The 17,426-nt window shown below is 44.0% G+C and overlaps 1 protein-coding gene and 1 long non-coding RNA gene across 3 annotated transcripts in view; one reads left to right on the plus strand and one right to left on the minus strand.

Annotated features, from left to right (window-relative positions):
• Positions 1-526: 526 nt before the first annotated feature.
• Rtp4 (receptor (chemosensory) transporter protein 4) overlaps positions 527-17,426 on the minus strand; it is a 98,070-nt gene continuing 81,170 nt past the window's right edge. Inside the window, 4 exon segments of one of the 2 annotated variants that reach the window (NM_001108321.1) lie at positions 527-2,041; positions 5,288-5,508; positions 11,564-11,670; positions 12,300-12,386. In NM_001108321.1, coding sequence (NP_001101791.1) covers positions 1,465-2,041; positions 5,288-5,448 — 738 coding nt within the window. In that variant the 5' untranslated portion in view covers positions 5,449-5,508; positions 11,564-11,670; positions 12,300-12,386 and the 3' untranslated portion in view covers positions 527-1,464. 2 annotated transcript variants of the gene reach the window in all.
• LOC134481100 (uncharacterized) lies at positions 3,876-6,411 on the plus strand. Its single transcript, XR_010056329.1, has 2 exons — positions 3,876-4,398; positions 5,002-6,411. It is a non-coding gene; the product is annotated as an uncharacterized LOC134481100 (long non-coding RNA).

Raw genomic sequence — 17,426 nt, forward strand, 5'->3', positions numbered from 1 at the left:
AGCTAACTTCCAACAGTTGCTGGGTTTTTCCTTCATTTTTGAAACACTTTGCTCTGACCTGTGCTTCTGTCCTCAAATCCCCTCTCCTGCTATTGATCCTGTTGTCTCTCTCCTATGGGATATATTCCTTGGATTTTCCTTGCTCTGACAAAATATCTGGGAAATATTTATTTTGGCACCACAGTGCAGGTGTTAATGTGTCTACTTGACTGCTGTTAAGTAGAGGGAACAAGAAAATGTTCACTTAATGATAACCGGGAAGTAAGAGAAGGAAATGAACAGATGAAGTACTCAATGTGCTTAGAAGACCATGCCCTTGCAGTCCACGCCTCCTTAAGCCCATGTCCTAAACTTTTACTACCTCCCACAGCACCATCACCTGAAGGCCAAGCCTTCAACAATGAGCTTTTGATGAACCCTGATGAAAAAGACAAAACAAAACAGGACCTTCTGCTATTTTTCATCTCTATAAAGCAAGATAATTTACCTCAAAATCTCCTAATTGCTCATGTCTACAAAGTCCATTCTTCCAACAAATGCAGTTTATTAACAAATTCTAGAGGATATGGGGAAGGGCATTTTTGGTGGGGGAAGCATTACCCAGTCTGCCACAGTAAATTTATGATAATACTCTTCATTGGTTAACAGAAGATTACACTAAGCTTCTCCCCTGGACCTAGGCTTACATCATTACCTGCTGCCCACTGGGTGGGAGCCAGGTGCCTCAGGCTCACTTCCTGCCCCCTTCTCCTTCTCCCCCCCCCCTTCTCCTCTTTCCTTCATGGCTAACTTCTCTGTAGTCCTAAACCACCTTCAGGTATCCTCTCCTTGTCAGAGACAATAAAGATGGCAGGCTGGAAAGTCAAGCCCTCTTTTTCCAGAATCCCAGGGACTTTTCTAGGGCTCCTAGAACCCTTGGTTCTTTTTTCCAAATGTGTTCCTGGCTTGCCTCTCTCTCTCTCTCTCTCTCTCTCTCTCTCTCTCTCTCTCTCTCTCTCTCTCTCTCTCTCTGTCTTTCCCTGTCCCCCCTTCTCTGTCCTCATAGCTCTGCTCCCCTCTTCTCCAGGTCCCTGCTCCCCATTTCCCCCTCAAGAAAACTCCCTTACACCAGATCTGTCACATGGCATGATTTCTAAGGGGGACTCCTTGGCAGGGGCCTACTAGGTGCCCCCTTACTCCTGCCACCACTCTGTACTTCATAACACTCATGACTGTTAGTTATCATCAAGATTTAATCAACACTGCTTGAGAACAGTAAGTGTGAAAGCTAGTACAGACAGTTCAGCAATTCAACACAGATTTGTTATTGGATCCATTATGTGTGGGCCATGTTTTAGGCCATTTTCAGAGCATGCCCAGGAAAGCAGGTTTATTCTCTATACGATCCCACATGAATTCACTGTCACGTTGAAATGACATCCATTTTATTGATCACCACGGGATTAAAACAAGATGATAAACCTATTATCTAATGAAGAAACCAATAAGGGCAAGCGCAGCGACAGACAAAATCACTAATAGTGGTGATGCTGCTTCACCGGGCTCTCTGACTTCCTGAAAAGGCCTGTTCCTAAAACCTGTAATCTCAGTCTGAAGTAAAGGAGGGTGGCTCCTTGATGGAGAGGAACTGTGGCTCTTTGGTGATGGCGATGGAGATGGAGATGGGGATCTGGGTGGCCTCACTCTCTGTGCAACGGCACACCTTCCATGGGGGTGCAGACTGCATGCCTCGCAATTTAATGTGTCATGGGGCCCATCCAAAAGCACCTTTTCATCCAAAGATGCATTCAAGATTGATGCTATCTTCCTATGTCCGTAGTATCTTTGCAGAATATAATTAACCAGGTTATTCAGCATCCTTTCAATGCTCTCTGTGGAGAACTCAGGGCTCTCAAATTGAGACCCAAAACACTTCTGGCACCTCTGACCAAAGATCCTCATGAGTACCCGGCCCTGTGTTTTCCCAGCATCCTGGAACATGTGGCATACGATCTTCACTTGAGCAGAGGTCCAACTTCTGTAACATCTGGAACACTGGAACCTGCAAGCAGAAGAAAGAAATCCTCTGTGTCCCTTGCTGACCACTGACCCGAGAGGAAAGGGTCAGCTAAGGGATTCTAGGAATTCCCTTTTGGTGTTGGAGAACTTTACACAGTTTTGAGAGACATGGTAACAGGAACAAGAGGCAATCTCCTTTAGATACTTTCCTGTTACTACTGAGTTTGCCTCTTGGGATAGGAAAAGCCTCTCTGGAAGTCTTAAAAGGAAGAGAATTGTTAGCCTGGTGGTAACGGCACTCCACATGCTTTTAATCGCTTCATGAGACCAGAGGCAGGCAGATCTCCGAGTTCAAGTCTACAGAGTAAGTTCCAGGATATTGAAGGCTACACAGAGAAACTGTCTTAAAAAAGAAAGAGGAGGAGGGGGAGAGAATTCTACTATATGCACACTTTCTTCTTCATTATAACATGAGAGGTCTGTAAAGTGCCTATTTTGAGACAGACACTACTGATACCTTTCAGTATTTTCTCTCTTTATGTTATTCCTCAAAGGTATCACCGAGTCCCTTGCCTGCCAAAAGTGAACAGTACAATATATACACAGCGAGCTTGGGCTATGCAGGCCACTAAAAGCAGCCTTGTTCATCTACCTACTGCAGAACATCACCTCTAATGAGCAACGTGACTAACAGATTAGAACATGCGGAAACCTGTGGCTGAGGGTTCATAAGAGATACAACACAGTGAGGTAAGGCAAGGGTGGGCAGGAACCCTTGAAGAGGGGAAAAAACCAAAAAACCCAGGGTTCTAGGAGCCCTAGAAAAGTCCCCAGAGTTCTGAAAAAGGAGGGTTTGACTTCCCAGGCAGCCATCTTTATTTTCTCTGACAAGGAGAGGATACCTGAAGGTGGTTTAGGACTACAGAGAAGGTAGCCAATAACAAAGGGCTAGTCCTCAGACACTCCCAGGACCTGGGTTTTAGCCTGCTCCTTTTTCTCCACAAGCTGTCTGTAACATGACATGCAGAGTGGCTGCTTGATCATAGTCAAGCCTTAGGAACTAGTGCTGAGCAGGGGTTGGACCACGAGAGTTCTGCAGCCTGGAGGGGCTAGTCAGGACCTAAAGGACTCTTTTTTTTTTTTTTCTCCAGCTCCCTACAGGAAATACAATTCCGGGAGTGGAAAAGGCCTGCTTGAGAAGCTCTGGCCCTTGAGTAAGAAATTCATATCTCCTGAGAATGTCAAATCTCAAAGGTCCCAAGACTAACTCTACACCTTAGAATAGCAATAAAAGCCCATTAAGGGCAAACACCTTTGGGTCAGGAGAATAGAATTTTTTGCCTGGGTGGATATTTAACATTCTAACTGGACTGGCTAAGCACCTGACCAATTGACAACCCTTCAAGGAGGGGCAACCCCTACAAAGACAAGTTCACCTTAAGCAATGCTGGAAAAGATAGGTGAGATACCCTTTAAATGATATCGTACTTTTCCTTCCCAGGATTCCTGCTCCTTATAGCAGGGGCTTATGTGACCCAGCATGGCAACTCTCATGCCTGGCTTTATGTCTGTTGACTTTTCTGAATTGCTCAGTGCATTTCTCCACCGGTGAAACGAGCCAATTCAAACCAGATTAGATTATATGAAACGCAGGTTTATTGGTAAGCTGCTTTTGGGCAAGTTCACTGGCCCCAAGGGCCAAGGTCAGGAAAGTCACCGTGGGGAGGGAGGGAGGGAGGGAGGGGGAGAGAGAGAGAGAGAGAGAGAGAGAGAGAGAGAGAGAGAGAGAGAGAGAGAGAGAGAGAGAACAATTGCAGAGAGTGGGGAGGAAGAGGAGAGGAAGAGGAGGGAGAGGAGGGAGAGGAGGGAGAGTCCAAACTATCTGGTGTATCTATAGGGAGGAGCCTCTGGGGGAGAAGGGAGGTCCAGCCCCAGGGCAAAAAAGTTCAGGATTTGGGGCTGGGGATTTCAGGTAGTGACTGAGGGATGCTGGGAGAAACTGGAGGTCAGTTCTAATATGCACCTCAGTTCCACATCCCTGAGTCTAAAACCAAACGCTTGGGAAACTGTAACCTCTGCTCTAAGTATGCTTTCCGTGACACCGCCCTTGTTTACTTGGTCTCTACACAGCTGCACCCCCCGGCCCCTGCGTGTGGACCCAAATTGTAGACAAATCCATTTTTCCACTTTATGTGTTTTACTGTTTTCTCTTGATAAGAGGCTGAGCGGCTGGAATCAAAGGCAGGCCTTTTCTGCCTGGGGATCCAGTAGCACAGAGGAGGGAAGACTGCAGGAACTTGAGGTCATTCTTCAAGGACTCCTGAAATGCTTTCATAAGGAGACCTGGCAGAGCAACACAGGATGGAGCACGCCTTGAATCACAGTCCTCAGGATACAGATGTAGTGCCATATTGGATTTGGGCCTGGCTGCTTTGTAACTGCATGGCCACAGTTAAGAAGTCATGGGATTGTTGGACAGAGGCCTCTCCCATGTATTTACGGCACAGGAAGAAAAGACCAAGTAGTAAACACCCGATATCTCCACTGCATGACCTCTGCTGAGCCCGGCTGATGCATGTGGAACTGACACACCTGGACCACACCTGGGTGGTCAATTCACTTCTGCCTTTTACTTCCTCAGCCTTTATCCTTGAGATTTAGGCTGGTCTTCTGAGATTTCTCCCTAATTAATTCAGGTCTCGTAGTTGGTCTTTTGTTACCGAAGTCACGAGCCAGGTAGTCACGAGCCAGGGTTTCCCACTGTGCTTCCCAGTTATTTTCTACCTGGAGACTTGGGTATATAAGTGGTGAATAAAGCTACAGGAGACTCTCACTATTCCTCTCACTCTCACTCTTCCTTCCGCTCTTCCTCTCTCTCTCTCTCTTCCTCTTCCTCTCCTGGCTTGACACGATAACCTGTGTGTGTGTATGTGTGTTTCTTTCATCCCGTAGGCTTTCGCCCGATTCTCGGTACCAGGTCGGTGCTGGCGCCGACATACAGAGGCAAGTGGATCTCTGAGTCCCAGGCTGGCCCGGTCCACACAGAGAAACCCTGTCTTGGGGACAAAACCAAACCAAACCAAACCAAACAAACAAAACAACATGAAGGCTTGGATTTCAGGGGACCCTAACCAGTTTAGCTTCGTGACCACCAAAGACTGGGAAAATCTAGCTGGCCACACCTGTTCTTTCTAACAAGCAGTCAGAAGCTGGCTGCGTCAGCACAGCGCAGCTGAGCCCCTGCGCTTAGTGGGGTCTTTAAGGGACCCACTGCCCAGGCTCCACTCACCTGCCAACTACTGTCTGCTGCTGCTGCCTCCATCCCAGAGCTGCACCATCTGGTACAATGTTCTTATCCAAGTGCAGGGTCCACTTGGCCCCGGGCTTCTCCTCCCGGATCAGTTCTTGAAATCTCTGCTCCCAAGTACTGAAGTCATCGGAGAACAGCATTCTCAGAGGTGAAAGCTAAGACCCTGGTTAGTAGGCAGCTCTCTGTCTTCTTCCTCAATTCTGGGAGAGAGAGAGAACAAAGAACAGTTTCAGTTTCCCAGTTCTTTCAGTTTCCTTTTCCCCTCTTTCTAAGTTTCGGTTTCCAGAGTGCAGGAACCCTTGAGGCTTGCCACTGTGTTAAAGGGCCGTGCTGAAATTGCCGAGTTCCGGTTTGCATTCTAGTGGCTCGTGGATGTGGACCTTTTCATTTTGTCTTCACATAATTTTTATTGTAAACAAAGCATCAGTGTGGAGATTGAAATCGAGTGCCCAGTGACTGAGAAACGGTGCCTGCCCCAGTAGATGCTAGTGACCTGGTGGATGGAGATCAGAGAATTGTAGGAGGCTGTGTTCCCAATCACCTGGTGACCTTTAAGAAATCCGCAGTGCAATCTACCAGCAGGGGAATGTTCCTGGTGTTAAAACACAACAAATTAAATATGAGTATTTTCTTTGAAAAAACGTGTTTCTTGTGTTCGCAACAAATAATCCAACTCCTTTTATCTCCTGCACATTGGCTGCAAATATATTAACACCTTCCCACCCACTAAAGCCTTTTATACAAAGGCCCTGCTCCATTCTGGGAGCTTAAGTGAATGAAGTGGCTGACCCCATTCTCATTGTCTTTCTTCCTTCCCAAATGTTCTTTTTACACCAGCTATTATTTTTTTTAAATTAATTAATTTATTTTATTACATCTCAAATGCTGCCCCCACTCAGGACTCCCTCATTACCCGATATCCCTCCCCTTCCAGAGTTCCTCCTCCATTTTCCCTCCTACCCCTGACAGGGCAACCCCCCTTCCTCAGTTCCTCCCCACCACCCTGGTGTATCAAGTCTCTGCAGGATTAGACACATCCTCTTCCGCAGAGGCCAGATATGGCAGCCCTCTGCTACTTATGTGCCAGGGGCCTCCGACCAGCCTATGGTATGCTCTTTGGTTTACACAGGCTAATCTTTAAACCATGATGTCAGATCCCAGCCAATGGGAAGAAAGACACCATCCCCAGGCTTGCTTCCTACCCTGGTGTGTTCCCACAGAGCATTACTCCTGAGAGAGACAGGCACAATCACCCAGTTGTTGCAGGTGTTCTGCAGATTGTACAAGTTAAAGCAGGTACAAGGAGGTGTTTGTGAGCAAAGTGCAAAGCTGATAAGCGACAGCAGTAATTATAGAATCAAAGCCAAGCTAAGAAACCAGATCTGGACTGCAGTAACAAACTTCCAGTGTGTGCACGGTGTTCATATACCAGATCTTAGCATCTTTTTTTCCCCTCGGATCCTGTTGGTCTTTGGTTTTGCAAGTGTATGAGAAGTGCTTTAGCTTACAAGCCTGGTGAGAACCATTTTGGAAGTTAGCCAAGCTGTCTCTGCAGATCTCTGTAGAAATGTCCAGACTGTGGACTTCTTTCTCCGACATTTAGAAAGAGGACTCTTGATGCTTTTGAAGCCTTGGGTTTGCATATCAAGTTCTACTTTCATATGCAAATTACCCAGCAGGAAACACTGGAGCCCAGGTGGGGTGCAGCTCACAGATAGAATCCAGTGAATTGCTATCTGGAGGGTCTGGGATTGAACTAGATTTTTAAAAGGCATGCCTAATTCCAGACAGGAAACTTCTTTCCTCTGAAGTTTAGTCAAATGGAAAAGATATGACAAGCAGGACACTTGATCCTTAGAACCCCATTACCTCTTCTATCTTGGAAACAGAAACTGCCTATCTTCTAAGCCCTAACGATGTGACTTCTTTGGGGACCAGACCTGTATGTTCTATTCTGTAACTCTCTCCTTCATAACATAGGAAAGCATCTATGTCTAGACAGGGAACATAGGGAATTCTGGGAACTTGGAATTAGATACATTCTTAAGAATTGGTTTGTTCGATTTTGTTTTCCTTCTAGTTTTAAGTTTTTAATAATGCTTTTATTAATTGTTTGAGAACTTTCATAGAATGGACTTTAATCACATTTATCCACCTTTGAAACTCCCCCCATCCCTAATGTTAGAAAAAAATTCAGGGGTAAGAAACAATCACTCCAACAGAAGCGTCTGCACAATAGATTTTGCTCTCGATCAAGAGGGTGTGAACCGAAGAGAGAACACAGAGACTGAAGTACACTTGGTTTTTACTCTAACTCAAGTAAGTGATTACATCCTTTGCCTCTCTGTTCTGCTCTCTTCTCAGGCATGGTATCTCTCCTCTCCTCCACACTCTCCTAGCATGGTCCCACGCCCAGGAAATTCCAAAATCTCATTTGTCTGTCCTTCCAAACTAAGGGCTGTTGGCATTTTTATTTACCAATCAGAACCAACTGGGGGTAGGTTATCAGAAGCTGCATTTAGATCCTGGAGTAAGCAGTTTCAGGACCCAAATTAACATTAGAATACAAGCAGCATTAGGTCAAACCCTGCACTGAGAACTCTATGTAAACAGATTGTACCGGGTGGTTTACTGGGACTCTGAAAAGGAAAAATCGCTCAAGTCTACCCTAAAACTGGTCAAGATACCCAGCTAACTTACCTCAGCTTCTGTTAAACTGCTTGCTTAAACAAAACCTACCCCCTGCAGCTGCTGATCAAACAAACAGGACTTGGGTTTTACCTTTAAAAGACCTTTGTTCTAAGTACTCTGGTAGAGAATACCTGAGTACAGTCAGGCCTACTCTTCTTGACTATAAATATTTGCAAGTGTTTGTAGGCACCTTTTCAGAATAGATGGAAACCTACCGAACTCAAATGGAGACTCTTTCAATAGTTACTAGAAACTTCTTCAGGAAATAATTCCTAAGTTTGGACTGCCTCTAGCTTTGGGATCCAATGGCTTGGCCTTCATGGCCAAAGTATCACAAAATCTAAAAAAAGATGTAAGGTAATTGGAAATGGCATTGCCAATATAGGCCACAGAGCTTAGGTCAGGTAGAACAGATTAGTAAATGTCTTAAGAAGACTTTGAACAAATTGCTCATGGAAATTGTCAAAAATTGGGCCAACCTCCACCCCTTTGCCCTGCTCAGGGCCCAATGAGGTCCTTACCAGAAAGGGCTGTCCCCTTTTGAAATTGTATTTCAGATACACCTCCTACCCTCCCCATACTCTGAGGCAGAAATGTATAATCATTTCCTTCTCAAATCCCTGTATGCTTTGCAAGAAGTTTGCCAGGCTATTGACCAGACTATGAAGGGAGTCCTGCCATCTCCCACCAGTTCCACCCAGGAGACTTGGTTTAGATAAAGAGGATTCCTTCCTGAACCCTGAAACTTGTCGGAAGGGATTCTCAAGTATTCTCACTTCAACTGCTATGAAAGTGGTTGTCGTCATCTCCTGATCCATCACTGAAGACAATGACAAATAGACCATCACTTGGACTTTGGATACTTTAATGATAAGACTGACCAGATACACAATCCTCATCCACTCCAAACCTAGACATAGGAACTCAGAAAAACTGATGATGGGAAACTCAGGTGAACCTCTGATCTCCTATGTCTCTTCCAGGGATGAAAAACAGTGACTGTCTAGGGAAGGGACAGAGCTTAGCTAGTCAGGATGTGGAGAAGACTGGCTAGAAAAAAGTCTTTAGGAACCAAAATTTTATGCATGTTCTGCCAGTGGTGAATCATCCTGCCAAAGACAAAGTATCAACATCATGTCCTCAAATTAAAATCTTACTTCCTCACTTTATGACACTTGCTCACCAACTAACCAAAGCTAGCCTAGAGGACAGAATATTCCTTCATGCCCTGAAGCTAACTGCCTTATTTATACTAATGGTTTGATTAAATGTGCCTTATTTGACTCACTGTGATAGTCTCATACACTCTGTTCTATGTCATTCCCCAGATATATGCCTTTAATGGAGAAAAGGGGAGAGCTCATACTGCCCTTGACTCAATGTTAATGAAGGTCAAACAAGTCCCAATTCTGTTCCCAATCTGTACTGGCTGGTTTTGTGTGTCAACTTGACACAAGCTGGAGTTATCACAGAGAAAGGAGCTTCCCTTGTGGAAATGGATCCATGAGATCCAGTTGTGATACAGGGTAGGAAAATCCATTATGGGCAGTGTCATCCCTGGGTAGTCTTGGGTTCTATAAGAAAGCAAGCTGAGCAAGCCAGAGGGAAGCAAGCCAATAAGCAGCATTCCTTCTTCCATTGCTTCTGCATCTACTCCTGCCTCCAAGTTCTTACCCTGTGTGAGTTCCTGTCCTAACTTCCTTTGGTGATAAACAGCAATGTAGAAGTGTAAGCTGAATAAACCCCTTCCTCTCCAACTTGCTTCTTTGTCATGATGTTTTGTGCAGGAATAGAAAGCCTAACTAAGACACAATCCTAAGAGGAGTGGGAATAGCCAGTGCAAGTGCCCTAGGCACCTCAGCCTTGATTGTTGGGAACCAAAATTTTAGGAGACTCAGTTCCCAGATAGACTTAGACCTAGGACATTTGGAGAATTCTATTTCCAGGATGGAAAGCCAAGTTGACCACTTTGCCAAAGTAATCCTACAGAACTAAAGATAGCTAGAAGCAACCCCCCTCCCATTTTATAAAACATGGAGGATGTTATATAACCTTAGGGAAAAACATTGTAGTTTCTATGCCAACCAATCACAGGTAATCAGAAAAAAAAAATGTCATGGTCAGAGAAAGCATCAAAGAAATAGAAGAAAGGAGACATAAATCAGATAACTAGTATCAGTCTCTGTTTGCATGGTTACCATAATTAACTATTTTACTGACAGTATTAGTCAAACAGTTAATTTTTATCATAATCAAGCTTATGGGGGGGGACCCTGCATACTCAATTACATGGATAAGTAGATCAGAAAATAAATTGAGGTAAGCTACTTGTCCTTAAGACCAACTATGCCCCTATAGAAGAGGATAGATCAACAATTTGACTCATGCTCATAAACCCAGTGAAGAATATGACATAGTAGTTATTACAGACGTTCTGCCATCTCATATTCTTGATGATGCCATTTCAGGTTTAATGAGAATTCAATGTCCTTGATGGGAGATCAAGTGGAAAGTTACCCAACTCCAACTCTATTCTAGAAACCCAAAGTCAAGATGCCCAAGTTAACTTAGCTTCTACAAACTGCCTGCCTAAGCAAATCTTCCCCCCAACAGCTAACTGCTTGTCATAGCTTCTGCTAAACTTCTTGCTTGCATAAAACCTCCCATCAAAGCAGTGGAGGAAGGCAACAGGTTGTGGATCTTGCCACTAAAGTCCCTTTCTCTAAATGCTTGGTGCTACATTAGGTCCTGAATAACTGGGTGTAGTTCCAGCTAGTTGGAATAAAGAGTTTCAATTTGCTTTAGACTGCATCTGAGTGTTCTTCTCCGGTTGGCTCCCCATAATGGTGTGTGTGTGTGTGTGTGTGTGTGTGTGTGTGTGTGTGTGTGTGTGTGTGAAACATTTGCATGAGAGTCTTACAAGGTGGGGGAAGATAATAAGGATTTGAATTGCTTGTCCTAAACACAAGTTTTATAGTATTTGATGGGAAAGACTCACATTTGATATTTTTTACATCTACTCACAGAGCTTCCTATAACTTCAGCCCCTAACTTTCATCAAATCCAGTTTGTGTTGGCTAAATACTACCGGGCATGGAGATGTCTTAGAGTGAGATATACATATACACGTACATTTATGTGCACATGCGTATACATATATATCAGGTTTCGTATCACTAAGGACAATTGACTCCCATCTTCCATGCTTGGATGTTGTCTGGCTTATGTTATCATTACTCTGTCTAAGCTCCACCCCCACAGTTACCTGGAAATAGCCAGGTATGCCTAACACTATAAAAGGGGATGCTTGTCCCCTCCTCACTCTCTTACTTTCTTGTTTTCTCTTGCTCTTGCCCCCCTCCCCCACGTGCTCATGCCAGCCTTTATACTCTCTCTCTCTCTCTCTCTCTCTCTCTCTGCCTTTCTCTGCTCCTATTACCCTCTTGCCTCCCCATATTTCACTACACCTCCATAAAACAATATACCCCCCTCTCTTTATCTTTTTATAAACACATTAATTATACCTACCACTTCTTCACTAAAACTGGGGGGGGAAAGGCTCACCCAATCCATACAATGTGATGATGGGAAACTTCAAGCTTCTATTGCTGTTAGCTTCCTTGACTCCAGTATTTCACTTTCTCCCATTGACTCCACAGTCCATGTAGTCTCTTTCAAATGACTTCCAATGTAACACCTGGTAAGAGTACCTCAGTAGTAAAACAGGATTCTCCTGGAATTACAGATGACCATGTTCAACCCTATTGGTTAGCCTAGAAAGGAATGTCTGTTGAGACAGACTGTCTCCAAAGATAGTCTGCCTCACATTTAGCAGTTTCAGGAAGGAGAGATACCTAGCCTACTATGACTCCAACAATTTCCTCATTCCCAAGTTCCTCAATTTCTTCATCCTCAAGTCACTTACCCCACTAATATAAAGGGTCACAGCCAGCCTTTTCCCCTGGCAACCCCTCAACTTCCCACAGAAGAGAGGTTGCCCTCTTTGTGTGTGTTAATAAACACAGTCCTACCTGTTGAAGGTCAGACTCCTGTCTCTTTTTTGCCTTAGAAGTCTAACAACACCAAGCATGGTGTAGAAAACAGGTAATATTTATAACAGAATAACAGGAAGCACTCTCAAGCATGTGACTGTCAATGCTACAAGAGGAGCCATTGTGGAAGAATGCATTCTCACAAGGTGAGAGTGTGCAAGCAGCCAGCCCTTCTGACTGTCACAGGCAAAACCCAAGAGTGAAATCTTTAAACTGTTTTATCCAGAGAGCCTGCAACCTGAAAATACCTTAATGATGGGTCTGTTTCTAAGCTATAGCCAGTGGATTACAGAGGGAAGAACAACAAAGGCAGACAGTCCTCCAGACTTGCTCCTGTCAGGGGTCAGTCTTGTCTCTAAGATTTATGGCATTGTTGCTTTTCTCCTTAGTCTCCTCCAGTAGCAGGCAGGGGGTGATGAGTGTTAATACCAAGACCACAGAGGCTGCTGCTCCCCTGAACCAGACCTTTTGATGACATCTAGATTGAAGGTTAGCTCATAGCAAATGACATACGCAGCAGTGTGTATACAAAGAGTCCTGTCTACTGGATGGACAACAAATGTGTTCTTGTACAATAGACAATGGCTGTCTTAGGGTCACCATTGCTGTAATGACACACCATGACCGAAGCAACTTGTAGAGGAAAGGGTTTATTTTGCTCATAGTTCCATATAGCAGTTCATCATCCTGCAGTGAGGGCAGAATCTCAACCAGGGCAGGAACTTGGAGGCAGGAGCTGATGGAGAAGCCATGGAGGGGTGCTACTTGCTCATCATAGCTTGCTTGGCCTTATTTCTTATAGAACCCAGGACCACCAGCCCAGGAATGGCCCTGCCCAAAATGGGCTGGATTCTTTTTATCAATCACTAATAAGATAATGTCCTATAGCTGGCTCCTATACAGACATCTTCTCAGTTGAGGTTCCCTCCTTTCAGATAACTACCTTATGTCAAGTTGACATAAGACCAGCCATTACAGTGTCCCTATCTTTTCGTGATTATCAAGTTGACCACTGTGTGGCCATCCTATTGAGGGTTGAAAGTGAGCAATGGCCAAAGGGACAATTGAACCACATATATATTTAGGCAGGTTCCACGCTATGTTCCTAATTGTGTAGGAACATGAAGCTTTCCTGGTGGCTGTTTTCCTGTCTAAGAGGTTGATGCGCCCATGTGGATTGACTCTTAGAGGAAGGGACACTCTTTGTTCTTGACCAGAAAGTCTCTAGCTAATTGGTAATATTAAAATCTTCCTGGTGGTTGAGAAAATCACTCTCCAATCAATTCTGATTATGTTTTAAAAAAACAACTAAATATCAAGAAACAGTAGATTTAAAAAAATTAAAAGAAAAATAATAAAGTTAAAAGAAGAACAGTTAAAACGTCTAGCTTTACCAGGAGGAAATGGCCTTCCTTTAATGGGCCTTAGCAAATCCAAAACACTCCTGATGTCCTCCTTCTCCTTTGTATTTTAAATTATAAGGAATGGTGTGGCTGTTTGAATAGACAGACTCATGTCTTCTGTCTCATGCTTGGCACATAGGGAATATCATAGGACACATAGGGTATTGTTGAAGTAGGTGTGGCCTTGTAGGAAGTGTGTCACTGCGGAGGCGGGCTTGAGGGCTCATATGCTCAAGCTATGCCTCATGTGGCACACAGTCTCCTTCTGCTGTCTGTATATCAAAATGTAGACCTCCTTCTTCAGCATCGTGTCTGACTACAAGCTACCATGCTTCCTGCTATGATGATAATACACTAAACCTCTGAAACTGTAAGCCAGCCCCAATTAAATGTTTTCCTTTGCTGTCATCATGGTATCTCTTCACAGTAATAGAAGACAAGAGGCAATTGTGACCTTTCCCCCTTCTTTAAAATAATGTGTTAACGAAAACACAGGATGCGGAGATCCATCCTCAATGACCTTCAAGCCTGATAATATTTGACTAGCCACCTAACTGGTTAAGATAGATTGAAAATCTCAGTGAGGCAGCTGTAAAGGAAGCCTCCTGTCTTCAGGAAGAAAACACAGATCAATTCTGAAAGAAAACATTTTGACTCTCAGTAGTTCTGAGGACTGGGTCCAGTGTGTTCATAAATGTCAAGTGATGCCCAAGATAGACACTGCCTATCCATTTACTTCTGCAGTAACTCTAGTTTGTGTGCAGAATGGGATGGAAGGCTATAGCTTGGTTAAAGGAGAAAATTAGAAGTGAGAGAGCAATCATGATCTTGTTTACAGTTTTAAAATCTCATTAGCTAGTTGGCACTTGCTTCCACAGGATTTGCCAAAAAGGTGATTGAATGGGAACATGCTTCACCCCTTTAGGGTAGAGAGTAAAGAATTCTGGGCTGGAGTTCCTTCATTATTCATGATGATAAGTTTGCAGTTCCTTCTTGACCCAGAGGAGCCTGCTAAGCTGTAAAGAAGTGCTCATATTTCTCTGCCACACTCTTGGGGAAGTATATACACTCTCAAAGACAGGAAGAGTTGGCAGCAGCAACCAAAGCCTTAGAGGTATACGGAATCTGAATGGGTGTCTTTATACTGCTTCCCTGAGAACCGCTTTCAAGAGCCACACAGCATATCCTCAGATAGACCACAGCTCTAGTTAGCACTGCTTTTCAGCAGAAGGGCAGCATGGAGGGAAAGGAGGTGTTGAAACTATACCACCCAGACCCAAGGACCCCAGCATTGTTATAGATGGCCATGACAGGGAACCAGTAGATTTAAGGAAATGGAAAATTAAGGGGTTGGCTTTAAAAGACCAATAGCACATTCAGTCAATACCTGTAATCTTTTAGTCCCATAATCCTTATTTCAAGAAATGCCAGGTCTGCAAAGAAGACAAGTTTGATCCCAGAGATTCAGTCCTCCTCTGAACTCCTGAGAATCAATTTTTTTCTATACCCTTGTTTTTCAGAGCTACAATCACCTCCCCTCTCTGGCTCCCTGCTCTTTGCACCTGTGGCTCCTTCACCCCTTCTCTCCTTGGTCCACTCATGACATCATTGGACCACTGAGCTGGAGTCAGACTTCCCATTTTGTGTTGTAGTTCTCTCACTTGCCACCACAGTGACCTTGGTCAGGCTCCTAAGCCTTTCTGTGCCTCAGTTTCCCTATCTAAACCCAGGATAAGAATATTACCATTTCACAGGGTTGTTGTGAGAATCAGTGGTTAAAATGGCAGCACTACCATATAGAAGTATTTACATTTTTATTGCTGCTGTGGGTCTGTCCCATGTTTCTTTGAAGTACTATAAAGGCTCTGTAAAACATCTTGGGAATGTAACATGGCAAAACTACAATATTATAAAATAAAGAGAAAAAATCATGAATACGAATGTGATAGAATTTTATAAAAATGTTTCCTACATTCAAAGTAACTGGAAATTTTGCTGGACTTCATAGAAAAACTAATATAATGTGAGGTCATTTCAGACTTAGCCTGCTATCCCACTGTGTACTCAGTCTGCTGGTTTATTCTGCCTTCAAGAGAACAGTGTAGCAACCAACCTTCCTTGCCTTGTAATTAGCTTTGATAACACACACTGAAGCACAGCTTTAATTTTAATTGATGTACTTTTCCAAGCCCCGGACCCAGAGAGCAATGCAAGTGTGTTTGTATGTGTGTTATGATAGCAAGTAAAAGCAATATTATACAACAAATAGCCACCATAAATGTCACAAACAACATTTATAGATAGATATTGCTAGATAATGGTAGGTTTGCAGTTCTGAGTGCTGTGGGGTCAGTTGGAGTCAGTGATTTATTCCCTTGTAAAAACCATTGAAGTTATTTCTGTAAAATGTCCCTCGTCGCTTACCCTTGTGATGCTTTCTGTATTGCACAATACATATAGAGCAAAGCCTTTTGTTGGGGACACAGGAAGACGAATGGTCAGCCACCAGGCAGACTTAGATAGATAGGTAGGTAGACAGACAGACAGACCGACAGACCGACAGACAGACAGACACAACAGAGATTCTCTAGACAAGCCACAAACCACAAACTGTAGACACACAGAAGAGCCAGGAAGAGCAGTGGGTAATTCAACCTTGGTCAAATTAATCCAAAGGGATGTGCTGACTTGTCTTTCCTTAATGCCACACAAACACAGTACGCTGTCTCTTATTTGGTTATCTTCCAAACATTTAAAAGACACGAATAGGAATATATCAAATATTCAGGGAGCACAGTGGTCATCTAGGAATCCAAACTTACTAGAAGTGTTGACTTCTTCTCCCACCTTGCTGTCTAACCTCACCCCATACTTTCACCAGAAGCATGTTCATCTCTCTCATGATGTCCACCTTCCATGAAGAGTGACCAAGAATAGGAAGGAGTTGATGATCCAGAGCCTTAAATAGCTTCCAAGCCTGAGAACTGAGGCTGCTAAGAAGACTGTTCAAAGACAAAGACCAGGCAGAAATAAACTGAGGAAGAGTGCAGACAGAGCTCTCAGCTCTTCAGATACGCAGGCTGTTTATCTCTTCCATAGAAACCATTTGGCCTCAGACTTAGCGAGGTTGGTCCCAGGAATGTTGGGATCAGTTCCAATAGAGAAACACATGACTCTTTATGGCTACAAATAATTTTCATGAGCTGGAACAAACTTAGCTCCAGAGGGGAAAGTTCTATCTGGACTCTCTGGCCAGCCAAGGCCACCACATACACAGACTTGGCTGGCAGTCACAGGAGTCTTCAGTGCAGAGCCTTAAACCCAGAGAGAGAGAGAGCTGTCTGCACACTGTTTCGAGACTGTGGGGAACAGGTGCATACATCTGGAATGAGCTGTGTCACCACCACCACCCCAGGCCATTATTAGAAAACAAGCAGGTCAAAAGCAGGCCCTTGGTTTTCTTACACCTGCCCATAGGGACAAGATAGAAAATTACAAAACCCAAAGGAGCTCACTTTTAAGTTTTACCTGTAAAAGCTATTCTGGGTTCTCATTGTGAAGATGGAGAAAAATCTTGTGCTCTGTACAGAAGAGAATTTAAAACAACAACAATAAAAACCACACAGATCCCTCTTCTCATTAACAAGGTCCCTCAAGAGATCCCTAAATGTGCTAGACCCAAATACCATTCCGAGTCTAACCTGGGACAGGGAAATAAGCAATGTTAGCTTCTCCCAGCCTTCAACATAGCCATGATGGGGAAGCTACCTTATGTCTTCTAGGATGGTTTACTGCCTGCCTGGTAGCCTAGCTGGCAGTGCCAGGGGTAGCGGGCTACCTGGGTACTTTTCTCTGGGTCATGAGTTGAGTCCTACAGAGTGACAATTAATTTTCTATTCAGCTCATAATATCTGAGAATGAAATAAAGAACTCAGTCGGCTGTGAAAATGTCTTAACATATAAATGGATTCA

Source organism: Rattus norvegicus, chromosome 11 (assembly GCF_036323735.1).
Source record: "Rattus norvegicus strain BN/NHsdMcwi chromosome 11, GRCr8, whole genome shotgun sequence".
Classification (NCBI taxonomy): Eukaryota; Metazoa; Chordata; class Mammalia; order Rodentia; family Muridae; genus Rattus; species Rattus norvegicus.